Source organism: Erinaceus europaeus, chromosome 17 (genome assembly GCF_950295315.1).
Source record: "Erinaceus europaeus chromosome 17, mEriEur2.1, whole genome shotgun sequence".
Classification (NCBI taxonomy): Eukaryota; Metazoa; Chordata; class Mammalia; order Eulipotyphla; family Erinaceidae; genus Erinaceus; species Erinaceus europaeus.
In genome coordinates, this window is record NC_080178.1 from 64,624,026 (window position 1) to 64,640,410 (window position 16,385).

General features: G+C 50.3%; 2 protein-coding genes across 3 annotated transcripts; one reads left to right on the top strand and one right to left on the bottom strand.

Annotated features, from left to right (window-relative positions):
• Positions 1-162: 162 nt before the first annotated feature.
• On the bottom strand, positions 163-9,864 carry TOMT (transmembrane O-methyltransferase). The gene is made up of 4 exons (XM_060176905.1): positions 9,754-9,864; positions 4,200-4,479; positions 1,141-1,337; positions 163-710 (listed from the first exon to the last, which is right to left on the bottom strand). The coding sequence occupies exons 2-4, from the start codon at positions 4,456-4,458 to the stop codon at positions 390-392; spliced, it is 777 nt and encodes a 258-aa protein (XP_060032888.1). The 5' UTR covers positions 4,459-4,479; positions 9,754-9,864; the 3' UTR covers positions 163-389.
• On the top strand, positions 9,856-16,133 carry LAMTOR1 (late endosomal/lysosomal adaptor, MAPK and MTOR activator 1). 2 transcript variants are annotated; one of them, XM_060176906.1, is made up of 5 exons: positions 9,856-10,035; positions 14,240-14,382; positions 14,632-14,709; positions 15,060-15,186; positions 15,453-16,133. In XM_060176906.1, the coding sequence occupies exons 1-5, from the start codon at positions 9,994-9,996 to the stop codon at positions 15,690-15,692; spliced, it is 630 nt and encodes a 209-aa protein (XP_060032889.1). In that variant the 5' UTR covers positions 9,856-9,993; the 3' UTR covers positions 15,693-16,133. The 2 variants fall into 2 exon arrangements, with proteins under 2 accessions (XP_060032889.1, XP_007527566.1); XM_007527504.3 differs by having other exon boundaries at positions 15,502-16,133.
• The last annotated feature ends 252 nt before the right edge of the window (positions 16,134-16,385 follow it).

Consider the following 16,385-nt stretch of genomic DNA (forward strand, 5'->3'; position numbering starts at 1 on the left):
AGGATGGTATAGGCTGGGGAGGATACTTTCTGAGGCCCAGAGCCACTGGAGCACTCCCAGCCAGCTTCCTGAGGATTCAAGCGTGGGTTAAGTCATAGAGCAGGGACTTCTCTGGAGTCCCCAACCAAATCAGTGACAGAGTTGGGTTGGAGAGTCTGGGCCTCTTTCCTGTCAGTCTGTGACTATTTCTCAATGAGGGGGACCTGTGGGACCAAGCAGCCTGACAGGTGTTTGTGCTTCTGGTGAGTTGTGGTCTGTCAGTGTGAGGTGAGATGAGAGTCTCCAGGCCTGAGCCCAGCATGCACCAGGCCACAAATGGGGGGTAGAGGTGGGGGTGTCTTTGCTTGGGGGGGTGGGGGGAGAGCAGTACATTCGCTTGGGGTGACAGTTCATCCAGGCCCTGAGTAGGTGAGCTGGGCTATGCCATCCTTGATGGCTGGGAAGTCTGGGAGGCCAGTGTGGTGGAGGCGGCATCGATAACGACCACAACTCTTGGCATATTGCAGAAAGCGGGGTGCACCAGGGAAGAGCACGTGGTCAGCCAACACAGTAGCACCAGCAGGCAGCAGGGCATGGCCCTCTAGCAGCTGCAGGTCCCTCAGGTAGCACCGAGGCCGGTGTGCCAGGAGCACCAGGTCTGCCCGAATCAGCTGGTGCTGGCTCCTCAAGCGTGGGATCACCTCCTCTGAGCTCCCCACAATCAGCTCCACCTGGGGGTGGGAGGGCCGGGAGGTGAGGCTGATGGGGCGACTGTTCTCCCGCACCAGACCCCACCAGGATCTGGCCGACTCTATGCCAGGGCTCAGTCTGGGAACCACAACCCAAGAAGTCAGGCTAGTACTAGAACTCCTATTCTTCTGTGAAGATTGACATTCAGAGGTCATCATGAGCTAGTAAACAGACTAAGGTCTGGACCCAGATTTCCTAGACGCCATAGACCTTCCTTTTAACTGCATCTTTGTCATCTAGCAGAACATATGTGTAAATGAGGTGGAACCGGACAGAGGCTCACACACCCTCTGGGGTCCTAGTCTCCAAAATGAAGCTACCTCCTTCATTTCCCCCTGGGAAGACCTGGCGAAACGGGCGGGGTGTAGGAGAGGAAGGGAAGAGATCAGGGTTGGGAAGTTGGGGGCTGACCATGCACTCATCAAATCCAGCCAGGCGGATGAGCTTTTCAGCCACTGCTGCCGTCCGTGTGTCCCGCTCTACTGTGAGAAGGCGACTCCCCGGGGGCAGGGCACGGGCAATAAGCAGTGTAGAGTATCCACAGTAGGTGCCCAGCTCCAGCACGCAAGCAGGGGCCTTCTCTTCCACCAGTCGCATCAGGATCTGCCCTGTGGGGGGAGATGGATGTGGAGCTCCTGCTAGGGAGAGATCTCAAAGACTCTCCTCCTCACTGAAGCCCCCAACCAGCCGGTGTACCATCTGACTTAGACTCAAGCCCCACCACTCCTGACTGACCTCCTTTAGTCCAGTCCCACACCAGACACTAGGTCTCTGACAAATCTGACCGTATCACTTCCAGGGCCTATGATCCTAACGGTATTTCAGGCTGAATTTAGGTAGATAACATAATGTTTATGCAAAGAGACTCTTCATGCTTGAGGCTCTAAAGTCCCAAATTCAATCCCCAGCACCACTATAAGCCAGAGCTGAGCAGTGCTCTGGTAAAAAATAAATAAGATCCCCAGCTTGACATTCAGGATCTTTTTTTAAATTATAATCTTTCTTTTAGTTTTCTTCCCTTTTTAAAAAAATATTTATTCCCTGTTGTTGCCCTTGATGTCATCGTTGTTGGATAGGACAGAGAGAACTGGAGAGAGGAGGGGAAGACAGAAAGGGAGAGAAAGATAGACACCTGCAGACCTGCTTCACCGCCTGTGAAGTGACTTCCCTGCAGGTGGGGAGCCGGGGGCTCGAACTGGGATCCTTAACACCGGTCCTTGTGCTTTGCGCCATGTGCGCTTAACCCACTGCACTACTGCCCGACTCCCTGTTTTCTTCCTTTTAAAAAAATTTAATCAGTCCGGGAGATGGCACAGTGGATAAAGCACTGGACTCTCAAGCAGGAGGTCCCAAGTTCGATCCCTGGTAGCATGTGTACCAGAGTGATATCTGGTTCTCTCTTTCCTCCTATCTTTCTAATTAATAAATAAATGAAATCATTAAAAAAATATTTATCATTAGACAGAGAAATTGCGAATGGAGAGAGACAGACACCTGCAACCCTACTTCACCACTTGTGAAGCTTTACCCCTGCAGGTAGAGACCAGGGGCTTGAACCTGGGTCCTTGTTCACTCTAATGTGCATGCTTAACCAGGTGCGCCACCACCTGGCCTTTCAGGATCTTTTGGATATCTGTTAAGCTTTCCCATTTCAGCTTTCAATTCATCCCACCTGTACCCTGTACAAGTCATCCCAAAGGACTGTGTCCAGAGTCAGCCACGCTGGTTTGGTCCTTCATGCTTCATCTGTATATGTGACTGACCACCCTTCCCCACCCCACCCCGTCTGCCTAGCTGATTCAAAGTCAGTTCTTCAAAAGCATTCAAAAATTGCTTCCTCTAGGAGGGCCAGGTAGAAACAACTCCCAGCCTTTTGAGAGAGCTTTACTGGAACTTCTGGTTGTCTTTATCCCTTGTTTTGATCATCGAGTTATCTTTCTGAATCTATTTTTAAAATTTATTTAGTCCCTTTTGTTGCCCTTGTTTTATTGCTGTAGTTGTTGTTGTTATTGATGTAGTTACTGTTGGATAGGACAGAGAAATGGAGAGAGGAGGAGAAGACAGAGGGGGAGATAGAGACACCTGCAGACCTGCTTCACCACCTGTGAAGAGACCCTCCTGCAGGTGGGGAGCCAGGGGCTCGAGCCGGGATCCTTACACTGGTCCTTGCGCTTTGCGCCACATGTGCTTAACCTGCTGCGCTACCGCCTGACTCCCTTTTTATTTTTTTAATGAAAGACCAAAGCACTGGTCAGCTCTGATTTATAGTTGTACTGGGGAGTGAGCCTTGGATCTTAGAACTTCAGGCATAAAAGTTTTATCTCTGGTGTCAGGTGGTAGAACAGGGATTAAACACACATGGTACAAGAGTGCAAGGACCAGCATAAGGATCCTGGTTCAAGCCCTGGCTCCCCACCCATGGGGGGCTGATTCACAAGCAGTGAAGCAGGTCGGCAGATATTTATCTTTCTCTCCCCATCTCTGTCTCCCCTCCTCTCTCAATTTCTCTCTGCCCTATCCAACAACAACAACATCAATGGCAACAATACAATAACGACAACAACAATGGCAATAAAATGGGGAAAAATGGCCTCCAGGAGCAGTGGATTCATATTGCAGGCACCGAGCCCCAGCAATAACCCTGGAGGCAAAAAAAAAAAAAAAAATTCTATCTCCCCAGCCCCATCTTTCTGAATTTTCACATATATGTATATATGTGTGTGTAATTATTTTTTGAGAGGGAAGTTGAGGGATAAGAGGAAGATAAGGAGAGACACCTGTAACACTGCTTCACTACCTGTGAAGCTTCCCCCCTCAGGTAGGGGCTAGGGGTTTGAACCTGGGTCCTTGCACACTAATTTGTGCACTCAACCAGGTGTGCCACCACCTGGCCCCTGAATTTCTAAAATATTTTATTTATTTACTTATTAATGAGACAGATAGGAGGAGAGAAAGAACCAGACATCACTCCAGTACATGTGTTGCCAGGGATTGAACTCAGGACCTCATTCTTGAGAGTTCAGTGCTTTATCCACTATACCACCTCCCAGACCACCTGAATTTCTTTAATAAGATACTAAAAGCACTGGTACTTGGAGTCAAGACTCAAGACAAATCAAGACAGACAGCTGCCCTAGATGGGCTGTGGGAATCTGAGAAAGATGCTACATAGTTTATGTTACAAGCCATAGTTGATGTCAAAGAAGGCCAGCATTCCTGTGTGGGATGCGGCTGATTCTTCCCCTATAGTCTCTATTCCTCCCCAGCACTTAACATGTGCTAGGCACAAAAAAGGTGTGTGAATGAATGACTTTGTCCTGCCCCCTCACTTCGAGAGGAGAAAGATAACTAGAAAGCGCCAAGAATTTCTTCAGCGCATGCAATAAGGCAGTGGTAGAGCCCCTCTTTCTTTACCTCACTGGGGGGGGGGGGGGGTTTACACCTTAAGTAGAAAGCTAGGGAACACTGACCTTTAGCAGGCCCCATGTGGCTCAGATACTCGCAGTGGCTGCTCCAGTGGTCCAGGGTGGTGAGGATGTGGCCAGGGTCTCCAGGCAGGGCATGGGTGAGCACGTAGCTGAAGGCCCGCTCCTCAATCCGCAGCCCCGACAGGCAGTCTCGGAAACTCCGCAGCAAGACTGTGCGCACCAGCAGCCGGAAGTAGTGCCGGTATCGCACCAACAGTGTCACCACCAGCGGCAGGAAGGCCAGTGCGATGGCAGGGGACATGATTCCTTCTGGGACCCTAGGCTAGAGGGAGACAGGAAAGGAAATACCTGGCTACCACTTACCTTTCACTTGTGCAGTCTTTCCCAGTAGTAAAATCTGTCCTGGGAGTCGGGCGCTAGCGCAGCGGGTTAAGCGCACGTGGCACGAAGCTAAAGGACCAGCTCAAGGATCCTGGCTTGAGCCCCCGGCTCCCCAACTGCAGGGCAGTCGCTTCACAGGCGGTGAAGTAGGTCTGCAGTTGTCTCTCTTTCTCTCCCCCTCTCTGTCTTCCCCTCCTCTCTCCATTTCTCTGTGTCCTGTCCAACAACAACAACAGCAGCAGCAACAATAATAACAATAACCACAACATTGATAAAACAACAAGGGCAACAAAAGGGGAAAAAATGGCTTCCAGGAGCAGTGAATTTGTGGTGCAGGCACCGAGCCCCAGCAATAACCCTGAAGGCAAAATAAATAAATGAATCAAGTAAAATCTGTCCTACAAACCATGGTTCAGAAAGTCTTTTAAGACTTTTGTCTGGAGCCACACAGCAGAACTAGAATTTGAATTCAAGTTGGTCTGATTTCCAGCCTGTATACTTTCTTCCCTTCTTTTTTCTTTCTTTCTTTTTTTTTTTTTTCCCTCCAGGGTTATTGCTGGGGTTCAGTGCCTGTACCATGAATCCGCTGCTCCTGGAGGCCATTTTTCCCCCTTTTGTTGCCCTTGTTGTTGTAGCCTTGTTGGGTTATTATTGTTATTGTTGACGTCATTCGTTGTTGGATAGGACAGAGAGAAATGGAGAGAGGAGATGGAGACAGAGAGGGAGAGAGACAGACACCTGCAGACCTGTTTCACCGCTCGTGAAGCAACTCCCTCAAGTGGGGAGCTGTGGGCTCGAACCGGGATCCTTACTCTGGTCCTTGGCTTTGCGCCACATGCGCTTAACCTGCTGCACTACCGCCTGGCTCCCTCTTTTTTTTTTTTTTAATATGTGTTTTATTTAGTTATTCCCTTTTGTTGCCTTTGATGTTTCATTGTTGTAGTTATTGTTGTTATTGATATTGTCGTTGTTGGATAGGACAGAGAGAAATGGAGAGAGGAGGGGAAGACACAGAGGGGGAGAGAAAGACAGATACCCACAGACCTGCTTCACCGCCTGTGAAGCGACTCTGCAGCAGGTGGGGAGCAGGGGCTTGAACCGGGATTCTTAAGCCCATCCTTGAGGTTTGCGCCACCTGCGCTTAACCCTCTGTGCTACTGCCCAACTTCCACCTGTATACTTTCAAGGACTCCACACTGTCTTTAAGTTCAGTACCTAACCCCAAACCACCTCCCACATTCCCAACTCCTGGCCCTGTCTTCACCTTGCTCCCTCCACCTGCCTTCTCACACCTCTGTAGTCATCCCTTCTCCACAACCCTACTCAGAGTTCCCCTCTTAAGATGTTCTTATTCTTCCCTACCCTCTGCCGGCTCAGTCTCCTAGGAACCATTACTGTGTGGCAAATAATCACAGCTTTGTAGTCAGAAACCTCATCACCATGTAAAAGGTGATCTGGATGGTCTTCTGGGTTGAGAGTTGATTCTGTATTTCTTCTCCAGTTCCAGCTCCTCTCCCTTGCACCCCCTCTGTAATGCTTACAGTTCCTTTCAGAAGTACATACACACAGCACACATACCCACCACCTCCACTTAGGCCTCTTCCAGGCCCCCTCTGAGAAATAAATCTCCTCTCCGATGCCATGGACTATCCTTCCCCTCCTGCAGATCCAACCCTTCCTAGGCCCCTTGTGGTGTGGGGACTAAAAAATGAAAAGTATATGAATGGATGTGAACAGGTGAGTGATAGCTTGAACTGGTGTGCTCGGGAGCCCATACTCCAGGACCCTGCTTACCTGAGTCGGGGGCTCCTGCTTGGAGATGATCAGACCATAGGACAGGAGAAGTCCTTGGTGGGCAAGAACCCTGAAGCAGTCTGAACTTTCCGTCAATTATTGATGTTGAGACTGTTGCTGTCACTTGAGACCTGTAGTTCAAGTTACTGACTCCACGGACAAGCTGGAGTTGCCTCTTACCCTTCAGGAGCCCTCAGAGAACAAGAACCACTGCATTTGGTGATCTTTCTTTTTGCCACCAGGGTTATCACTGGGGTTCATTGCCTGCATGACAACTCCACTGCTCCTGGTGACTTTTGTTTGTTTGTTTGTTTGTTTGATAGGACAGAGGGACTTTTAGGGAGGAGAGGGTCAAGGAGAGGGAGAGAGACACACCTGCAGTACCTGTTTCACTGCTTGTGAAGCTTCCCTTCTGCAGATAGGGATTGAAGGCCCAAACCAGGGTCTCTGCACATGGTAACGTGTGTTTAACCAGGTGTGCCACCACCTGACCCTGCATTTGGTGATTTCGATTCCAACCCCCTGAATCAAGTTCTGGGGCTATCCTATTATATCTATCTATATATATATATATATATATATAATATATCCTATCTATATCTATATATATCCTATTACATATATATATATCCTATTACATATATATATATATATATATATATATATATATATATATATTCTATTATTCTGATATATGCCATGATGCCATGGCAGGGACTTAGGACTTTATGTGCCACCTTCCAGGACTCAGGTTATAAATTGATTTAATCAATTTACTTACTGCAACTAAGGAATGGCTAATAACTAGCAACACATTGGATTTGCTTGCCTGATATTTCCAGTTTTATCTCCAGTACCACATATACCAGAGTGGTGCTCTGCTTTCTCATTTTACTGTCACATGTGAAATTCTCTCATACATAATAAAAACTAGAGCATCACTGGCATATGAGATGCCATGGATTGAATTTAGGATCTCTTAGACACCAAGTCCTGTGTTCTGCCTGCTAGGGCCTGTTCCACAGAGAAGAGTCATGTCTTTTTCTGTCCTCCATGAGATCCAAGCTTGATACTCACTCAGGAAAAAAAAAAAGTACACTATAAAGTCATTACTAAAATGAATGCGTCACGAAAACAAGGACTTTGGGCTGTTTTGTGAACTGCAAGTTCAGATAGAAGTGTGAAAAGGGCCAGGCGGTGGTGCACCTGGTTGAGAGCACACATTACAATGTGCAAGGACCTGGGTTCAAGCCCCTGGTCCCCCACTTGCAGAGGAAAAGCTTCACCAGTGGTGAAGCAGAGCTGCAGTTGTTTCTTTCTCCTCTCCTTATTCCTTCTCTATTTCCTGATGTCTCTATCCAATAAATAACAAATAAGTGATAAAACTATTTAAAAACCATAAAACATCACAATTAATGCAATTCAATAACTGAATCAGTACTGGACAGGATTATGCAAGGAAGCTGGAGATTCCCAGAGAGTGAGACAGAACAAAAATAAAGGAGGAGGAGGGTGTCAGAAAAAGCAATCAGTACTCCTGACAAGGAGACAGCTAGCCAAGTCACTTGTTCAGAGTCCTCTAGGTCCATCATGAAATGGCAAGTTTTGAGACTAGGCAGTGGTGCACCTGGTTAAGTGCACACCTTACCATGCACAAGGACCCATATCTTTATTTATTTAATTTTATTTTTACCAGAACATTGCTCAGCTCTGGCTTATGAGGGTGTGGGGGATTGAACCTGGGACTTGAGAGCCTCAGGCATGAAAGTCTCTTTGCATAACCACTATGCTATATCCCACCCAAGGATCCATATCTTATATGTAACAGGAAGTTTTTTTCTTATACCTGATGAAGCATTTCTTCAACCCCTTCAATATTTTTTTCCCAGTAGGCCGCAGGTGTCTGCTGGCAAGGTGTTGAATGAGAAAACTGGCTCCTGATCAGGGTTCTATAGAAGGCTGGGTCTATGAGGGTGGTCAGCTTTGTGTGCTACAATTACTATGACTGCTTTAAAAATGAACAGCTGAGGAGAGTCCGGCGGTAGTGCAGCGGGTTAAGCGCAGGTGGCGCAAAGCGCAAGGACCGGCATAAGGATCCCAGTTCGAGTCCCCGGCTCCCCGCCTGTAGGAGAGTCCCTTCATAGGTGGTGAAGCAGGTCCGCTGGTGTCTTTCTCTCCCCCTCTCTGTCTTCCCCTCCTCTCTCCATTTCTCTCTGTCCTATCCAACAACAATAATAACTACAACAATAAAACAAGGGCAACAAAAGGGAATAAATAAATATTTAAAAAATTAACAGCTGAAGGCAAGGCCAGTGAAGTGGCCTTCATTCCTCTACAATGATTGAGCTGCTACTTTCTTCAGCTTGTAAGGACATAGTTCTTTCTTCCACGGCCAGGAGACAGACAAAGCATTGGACTCACCAGCGTGAACTCGGAGTTTGATTCCCATCATCGCATGTTCCAGAGTGATGCTCTGGTTGTAGTTGTATACATGGCAATACATGGCAAAGAAGACGACTATTCAGCTGAGCTATTTTGCTGGCCCTCTTAAATTTTTTTTAACTTCATTTTTTTTTTCCACCAGAACACTATTCAGTTCTGGTTTATGGTGTGTGGGGGATTGAACCTGGGAGTTTGGAACCTCAGGCATGAGAGTCTGTTTGTATAACCATTATGCTATCTACCCTCCACCCAAACTTTTCATTTTTTAAATTATTTTATTTTTTACATTTTTTATTTGCTTTTCCCCCCTTTTGTTGCCCATGTTGTTTTATTGTTGTAATTATTATTGTTGTTGTTGTTTATATCATCGTTGTTGGACAGAACAGAGAGAAATGGAGAGAGGAGGGAGAGACAGAGAGGGGAAAGATAGACCTGCTTCACCGCCTGTGAAGCGGCTACCCTGCAAGTGGGGAGCCAGGGGAATCCTTCTGCCGGTCCTTGCGCTTTGTGCCATGTGCGCTTAACCCTCTGCGCTACCGCCCGACCCCGTATTAATTTTATTTTTGAGAGAGATGCAGAGAGAGACACACAGAAAAAAACACCAGACACTGCTTAGCTCTGGCTTATGGTGGTGCGAGGGATTGAACCTGGGACTTAGGAGCCTCAAGCATGAGAGTGTGCAATATTTTAAGTTCTTTCTTGCAGAGCGTTTCAGACTCCTTAATTTCATTGGAATACACATTCCGGGCCCGCAGTTTGGCCCAGGGTGTCAGGGGTCTATGTATGTGAACCCACAACGCTAAGCCTGGATCCCACTCGCCCTTCGCAAAGTAATTGGGAAGGCATATAACTAAATCCTTCCACTGGTCCAGAAGGGTAGCGCTCTCTCCCTACAATTCACAAAGGCCACGAAAGTTCAGAACTTAAAGAGACCAGGAAGAAGCTGGAGTCATGTGACCCGCCCCCTTTCCAGCCCCACGTGTTTAACTCTTGTCAAACAACTCTCGTGATACTCCTTCCCATTGGTTGGCGGTAATCAAGTGACGGAACCGGAAGTCAGGGTTGCGGCAACCAGGCTGCAGCAAAGTGGCTCTGGGAGGGGTCGGCGCGCCGGGGCGGGTGGTTGCCTGCGGAATCCAGCCACGGGTCATGTGACCGGAAGGGCTCCTGACGGACGCCGTCCCTCCGCGCGGCCCGAGTGCCCGGCCCGACCCCGGCCATGGGGTGCTGCTACAGCAGCGAGAACGAGGACTCGGACCAGGTGCGGCCGCGGCGGGCGGGGCGCGGGAATGAAGGCCCAGACCCTGGGACCGGGGGCTCAGAAAAAAGCATGCAGCCCAGGGGGAGTCGCCTGCAAGGCTCGCTGAGTACGGGGGGCCCGGAGGGGACAGACTACAGAGGGCACCCGGGCTGGGCTCCTAGCCTGTTTCTCTGCACCGTCTCTTCCCTGGCGTTCAGTCAGTGTCCGTCCCACGCCCCCTGCCACCGCCCCCTGCGTTCAAGTCTTTACAGCCTCAGCGACCCTCAGCCCAGGCTCTGGGAAGCACTTTCTAGCTGCTTATGACTCTTCTGGGATTGTACTAGCGGGCTTTGCAAAGCCATTGCCGAGGGGGCACCCCTGAGGCCGCGAGGGAGATTGTTCCGGGCTGCGACAGGAATCCATGTGGCCCCCCGGCCCCTGGGGGTGGGAGAGGAAGACCGCTGCTGGTCTGGACCCGAGGCCTCCGGGAGTCGGTGGCCTTTGAGTGGACCAGTGAAGAGGGACGAGGCATCGGGGTGCTTCGGGAGTTATTTAGGAAGCCACGAATATGTTTAACTTTGGCTGGAGTTGTAGTCGGGGGAAGTGGTGTGGGAAGTGTCTTGCCTCACTGCAGTCCCAGCCCAGGACCTGAGGTTCCTCCAGCTAGAGAGTCCTTGCTCTGGGATCTGGACTGTGGGGCTGACCCCTTTACAGGCGGGCTAAGACTGCAAAGACCAAGTTCTCCCTCTTCTCCTGAGTGTTTTCTCACTTCTCCCCACGCTGTGATCGTTGCCCTTCTCACCCTCTTTGGCCTTTGAGGAAGAAGAGAGATTCAGGGAGCGGGAGCAGAGAGCACTGCTCAGCTCTGGCTTTCGGTGGCGCTGGTGATTGAACCTGGGACTTCAGGGCCCCAGGCATGAAGGTCTTTTGCATAACAATTACAGTCTCCCCAGCCCCACGCTAAACTTAATTCTCTCTAAACCTTAATTCTACATTTCATTTTTGTTAGGTTTTTTTTTTAATATTTATATTTTGTGTGTAAGAGAGAAGCAGAAAGTCATTGCCATATTCAACTCTGGGGATTGAACTAGGAACCTCGTGAGTGCAAGTCCAGTGCTCTGCCTGCTGTGCCACCTCCCCAGCCCCAGCTTCTGTGTTTAAACTCAAACACTAAAAACTTTTCCAAGTAATTTAGTCTAGTAGGATAGTCAGACAAATGGATTACCGGCAGAGGTAGATAACATAATGGTTATGCAAAAAGATTCTCATGCCTGAGGCTCCAAAGTCACAGGTTCGATCCCTGCGCAACCATAAGCCAGAGCTGAACGGTGCTGTGGTGAAAATCAGTCAACCAATTACCTCTCAGGTTCCTGGGAAGTAGGTTTTCCCTCAGTGACTCATTTTAACTTGTTTTGGATTCAGGACTTAAGCTTGGGGTGTGTCATTAATATAGGAGATCTGGGCAGCTTCTGGGCCTCATTGCCAGGCTCAAACCTCATATCCATGCATGAGAAAGTAGGTTTGTTACCCAGATGAGCTATCTTGCTGGAGTAGAATGGTCCCTTAAAGCATAATTTGGACACTTGCAGAGAAATAGCCAGGAAAGGTTATGGGAAAGGATGCCAGCTTATAGCTGGGAGAATTGGGTTTGTGCTCTTGATTCTCTTTCTCCCTCTAATTGAGTTCTCTCTTCTTCTGACTCCCAGAGACGTTTCTTGATCAGTGCTGGGTTTGAGACTTCATGTGGCAAAGGCTTATCTTCCAGTTTGTGGGCCCTAACTGTGCACTATCCCAGAGTTCCTCTTGCAGATGAGCTCACTGCCAGGTCTTATCTCTGCTTTTGTTTGTTTATTTTTGTTTTTATTTATTCCCTTTTGTTGCCCTTGTTTTATTGTTGTAGTTATTATTGTTGTTATTGATGTCGTTGTTGGATAGGACAGAGAGAAACCGAGAGGAGGGGAAGGCAGAGGGGGAGAGAAAGACAGACACTTTTTATCTTTTGTTTTAAAGCATGTGAGAGATTGAGCCCAGGGCCTCAGACATGCACTCTACACTGAGCTACATCTCTGTTATAGTATTAATATTGGGTTGTTGGGAAAGTCAGGATGCATTTTTGCATAGAAAAGCGTAAGAAAAATGCATCTTGACTTTTCTGACAACCCAATACACGTTACAGATTTCCAAGACCTTTTACAATTATCTCATTTGACTGCTGCCAAAATGTAGGGGTTCGTTATGTCCCCTTAAAGGTGACGGGAAAAGATTGGAGAAGCTGAGTGATTTATCTCAGGTTACACAGCTGAGAGGTCCCATGATGGGGATCTTGATGCTAATCCACATGCCCTCTCTCGGGCCAGGCTGCCTTCCAGCATCGCCCACAGAGCAGGTGGCTCGCCCTGGGCAGACTCCACATGTCAGAGCCAAGTCGATAGTGCGGCTCTGTCTCTGGGGTTAACACTGACTTGGGAACAAGCTCTGGTATGAAAAACCTTCAGTGCTCCACTCACCTTTTGGGGATGGACTAATTCGGCTACTCTGATGGGGCTTTAGGTCTCAGGAAAGCAGTCTTGTATTTTGAAGAACTCTGGGGGGAGGGGGGAGATAGCTGTCAGAAGTGGGATCATGGAAGAGAATGAGGGATGATGATGGAACCAGCTAGTTTTTGTTGTTGTTGTTGTTTTGTTTTGTTTTACCAGAGCACTGTTCAGTTCTGGCTATGGTGGTGCTAGGGATTGAACCTGGGACTTTAGAGCCTCAGGCATGAGAGTCTCTTTGTATAACTACTATGTTATCTACCCCTGTCAGGCCAGCTAGTTTTTATTAATAGTTGAATCTTCAGTAAGCATTTTGTCTTTTTAGCCCTTCAGTGGTAGCCTATGTTTTATTTTATTAAGATGTAGAGAGGTGGGGGGGGGTAGGAGAAAGAGATCACAGCTCCAGCCTTTCCTTCAGTGCAGTGATTGGTGGGCTTGAACCTGGGTTTCACATGGCAAAGTAGCACACTATCCAAGTACCCAACAGAGCTATTTCACTGGCCCTAGCCCACGTTTTAGAGAAGGGGTAGGGGTATGTGTGGGAGGAGTTGGGAGGTGAGAAAGTCAGGTAGGAGGTAAGATAAGCCTGGCACTGAGGTGGGTGAGTCGGCCTCAGCCTCCTGGACCACTTGTCCTTGACTTTGTCCTGGGGACTCTTGCTCTTTATGTCTTGCTGAGGACCCAGCAAGTCTGCTTATCCAGTTTCTAGCTGACACAGGCTAGCAGGGAGTTGCAGCTGATGGACTCAGGGTAGGGTTGGATCTAGAACGATTTCAGTAGATTACAACCTGGGAACTGAAACAAGACCAGGAAAAGACTTGATTCAGCCACAGGCTGCTTAGGATAATAGGGACAAAGCTGCAGCAGGCCAGTGAGGCCACACTGATGGAGGTGGCTGTGTGAGCTCAGGACACACCAGCCACACCACACTGTGAGTCTGTGAGTCTTACCCAGAGAACATCAGAGCAGAGTGAACAACTGAGAACAGGAGGGGCTTGCTCTGGGCAGGGTGGGGGCTGTGGGGGTTGGCAACCCAGAGGCTGGGGCTGGGACTCAGTGAGAGGTTGGACTTGCTTCCTCTTAGGGCCCAGGCCCCTGTCTGGACTCGCAGGCCCTCTTCCTCCAGGGGGCAGATAAGCCTTGCTGTCGAGGGCTTGGTCTGAGACTTGTGGCTTGTGTAAGTTTCCCCTGTAGGTCCCAGTGCCTTTCAGTATTCAGATGCTTTCTCCTTCTGGTGCTGAGTTTTTAGTTTTTATTTTACTTACTTATTTTGACCAGAGTACTGCTCAGCTCTGACTTGTGATGGTGCCGGGGACTGAACCTGGGATCTTGGACCTTATGAGTGGAAGTCTTTTTGCGTAATTGTGATGCTCTCTCTCTCTACCCAGAACTATTTCCTGAAGGCTCAGGGCTGTTACTGAACACCTACGGTGATGCGCCTGACCATCCTTTCTGAACTTCTGGGCCTGCTCAGTCCCACTTTAACCCATCTCTGACCAACTCAGCCCAGTTCCCAAGGGCAGGCAGGAACTGAGTCTGACCTGACAGTCTGTACGGTTGGACACTTAGGGTACTCCTAATTGAGATATTTTTGGTGCTTGCAAAAGGTCAGAGCTAGGTTGAGAACTCAGGAGCGCCAGGCAGGTTTTGCTTGGGTCCCTGGGGCCAACTTCTCGCATGGCCTCTGCTAGGACCAAGAGGAACGGAAGCTGCTGCTGCCCAGCAGCCCCCCCACCAAAGCCCTCAATGGAGCCGAGCCCAACTACCACAGCCTGCCCTCTGCGCGCACAGATGAGCAGGCCCTGCTCTCCTCCATCCTCGCCAAGACGGCCAGGTGAGTGTCACAGGCCCTCGCCCGGACGGGCTCTTCTCTCCAAGTGAGGGGCGGTGGGGGCAAGGAGCTGAACGCAGCAGGGCCTGGGGGTGGGTCCAGGTCAGCAGGGAGAGGCGCCTGTGGGCCCAGCCTGTTCCCCTGGGCAGGCGCCAACACCAGTGTGGGATCACCCTGGACTGGGCTCTTGGCAGTGAGTCCTGTCTGTCTCTTGAAGCATCTGTCATGTCCTCTCTCTGTCTTCTCCCACAGCAACATCATCGACGTGTCTGCAGCGGACTCCCAGGGCATGGAGCAGCACGAGTACATGGACCGGGCGAGGCAGTACAGGTGCGCCGGGCTGCTGGTGTGGAGCCGGGGCTGCTGGGCACGGCTCTTCGTCCCCAGTCCGGCATCCCAGGGTTGGCTACAGGTCTCTCGAGCACTTCTGTGAATGCTCCTGTCAGCCCATTTGCCCTGGGGCTTTAGGGCACAGAGGCCAAGGGAGGGACCCACCAGGCTGCTCTGGCTTAAAGCTAGTGAGGCTGGGCTGAGCTGGGCCAGGCAGACAGAGGCCTAACTCCCTTCCCTTCCCCTCCCCCTCCCCCTTCCTCTTTCCCTTCTCTTCCCTTCTCCCTCCCCTCCTCACCCTCCCCTCCCCTCTTCTTCCCTCCCTTTCCTTTTTCCTTCCCGTTTGCCAGCACCCGCCTGGCAGTGCTGAGCAGCAGCCTGACCCACTGGAAGAAGCTGCCGCCGCTGCCATCTCTCACCAGCCAGCCCCACCAGGTGCTGGCCAGCGAGCCCATCCCCTTCTCCGACTTGCAGCAGGTGAGCCACTGCCCTCCGTGCCCCACCCTGCCCCGCCCCCTACACATTGGGGTGTGGCAGCACCCTCTCTGCTCAGGAGCCGGGTGGCCTGTAGCCAGCCCAGGCTTGCTTCCACCTCACTTTCACGCTTTTTCTGTTTCCTTCTCAATCTTTATTTTCTTTCTTTACATTTGCTCTGCTCCCTATCTTGTTCCCGTCTTGGCCTTTCTCTTTGACGCCCTGTCCCATCATGTCCCCTTGCCATGTGAGCCCTGCCCCGCTCTCAGGATGTCCTTTCTCACCCGATGCCCTGTTCTCCTTGGTGTGCTGGCCCAGGTCTCCAGGATAGCCGCGTACGCCTACAGTGCACTTTCTCAGATCCGCGTGGACGCAAAAGAGGAGCTGGTTGTACAGTTTGGGATCCCGTGAAGAGAGGAGGGCCGGCATGGACAGCTCTTCTTCTCTCTCCCCGTCTCCCCCTGCCTCCCCTGGCCCCCAGCCTCACCACGGCTTCTGCAGTCCCCTAACCTGCTACTAATCACAGAGAAGACGGTGGAGGCGGTGGAGAAGAGCGTGGCTTGAAGTCTGAGCAAGTGAGGATGAAGCAGGGGAGGCTAGAACCATCTTAGACTGGCCTTTGAACCCTGGCTGGGCTGGGGTGGGGTGGGGTGGGATGGGGGTCCTCACTGTCACTGGGGAGGTGGAGGTACCGTTGCGAGGGTGGTCACTGTAGGGGGCCTGTCGGGCCCTCACCCCACCCTTTCTCTTGCCCTCACTCCTGTCCGTCTCTCCCTGACTTGGTGCTGACATGCACCTCACTGGGGTCTGTGACCAGGGTCTAGACAAGCTTGCATTTGAATGAAATGAGTTTGTATTTCTAGCACCCTGGGTTTTTACATGTCTGGATTTTTTGGGGGGTGGGGGGTGTTCCGGTTTGTCACCCTCGATAAAGGATGTATATTCATCTTGTCTGCTGGTTCCAGCCTCTCTGTCCTGCGCACAATACTTCCCTACCTCTGGCTCCTCCATTCTGCACAGCAAGCTGGAGGAGGGAGACAGCATCTTCTAGAGGCATTCAGAGGGACCCAGAGGCCTGGGGAGACGCCACAATGGTATATGCTCCAGACTTCTTCATGCCTGAGGCTCCCAGGTCTCATTCAGTCCCTAGCACCACCAGAAGCCAGAGCTGAGCAGTGCTTTGGTCTATCTGAGCAGAGTCC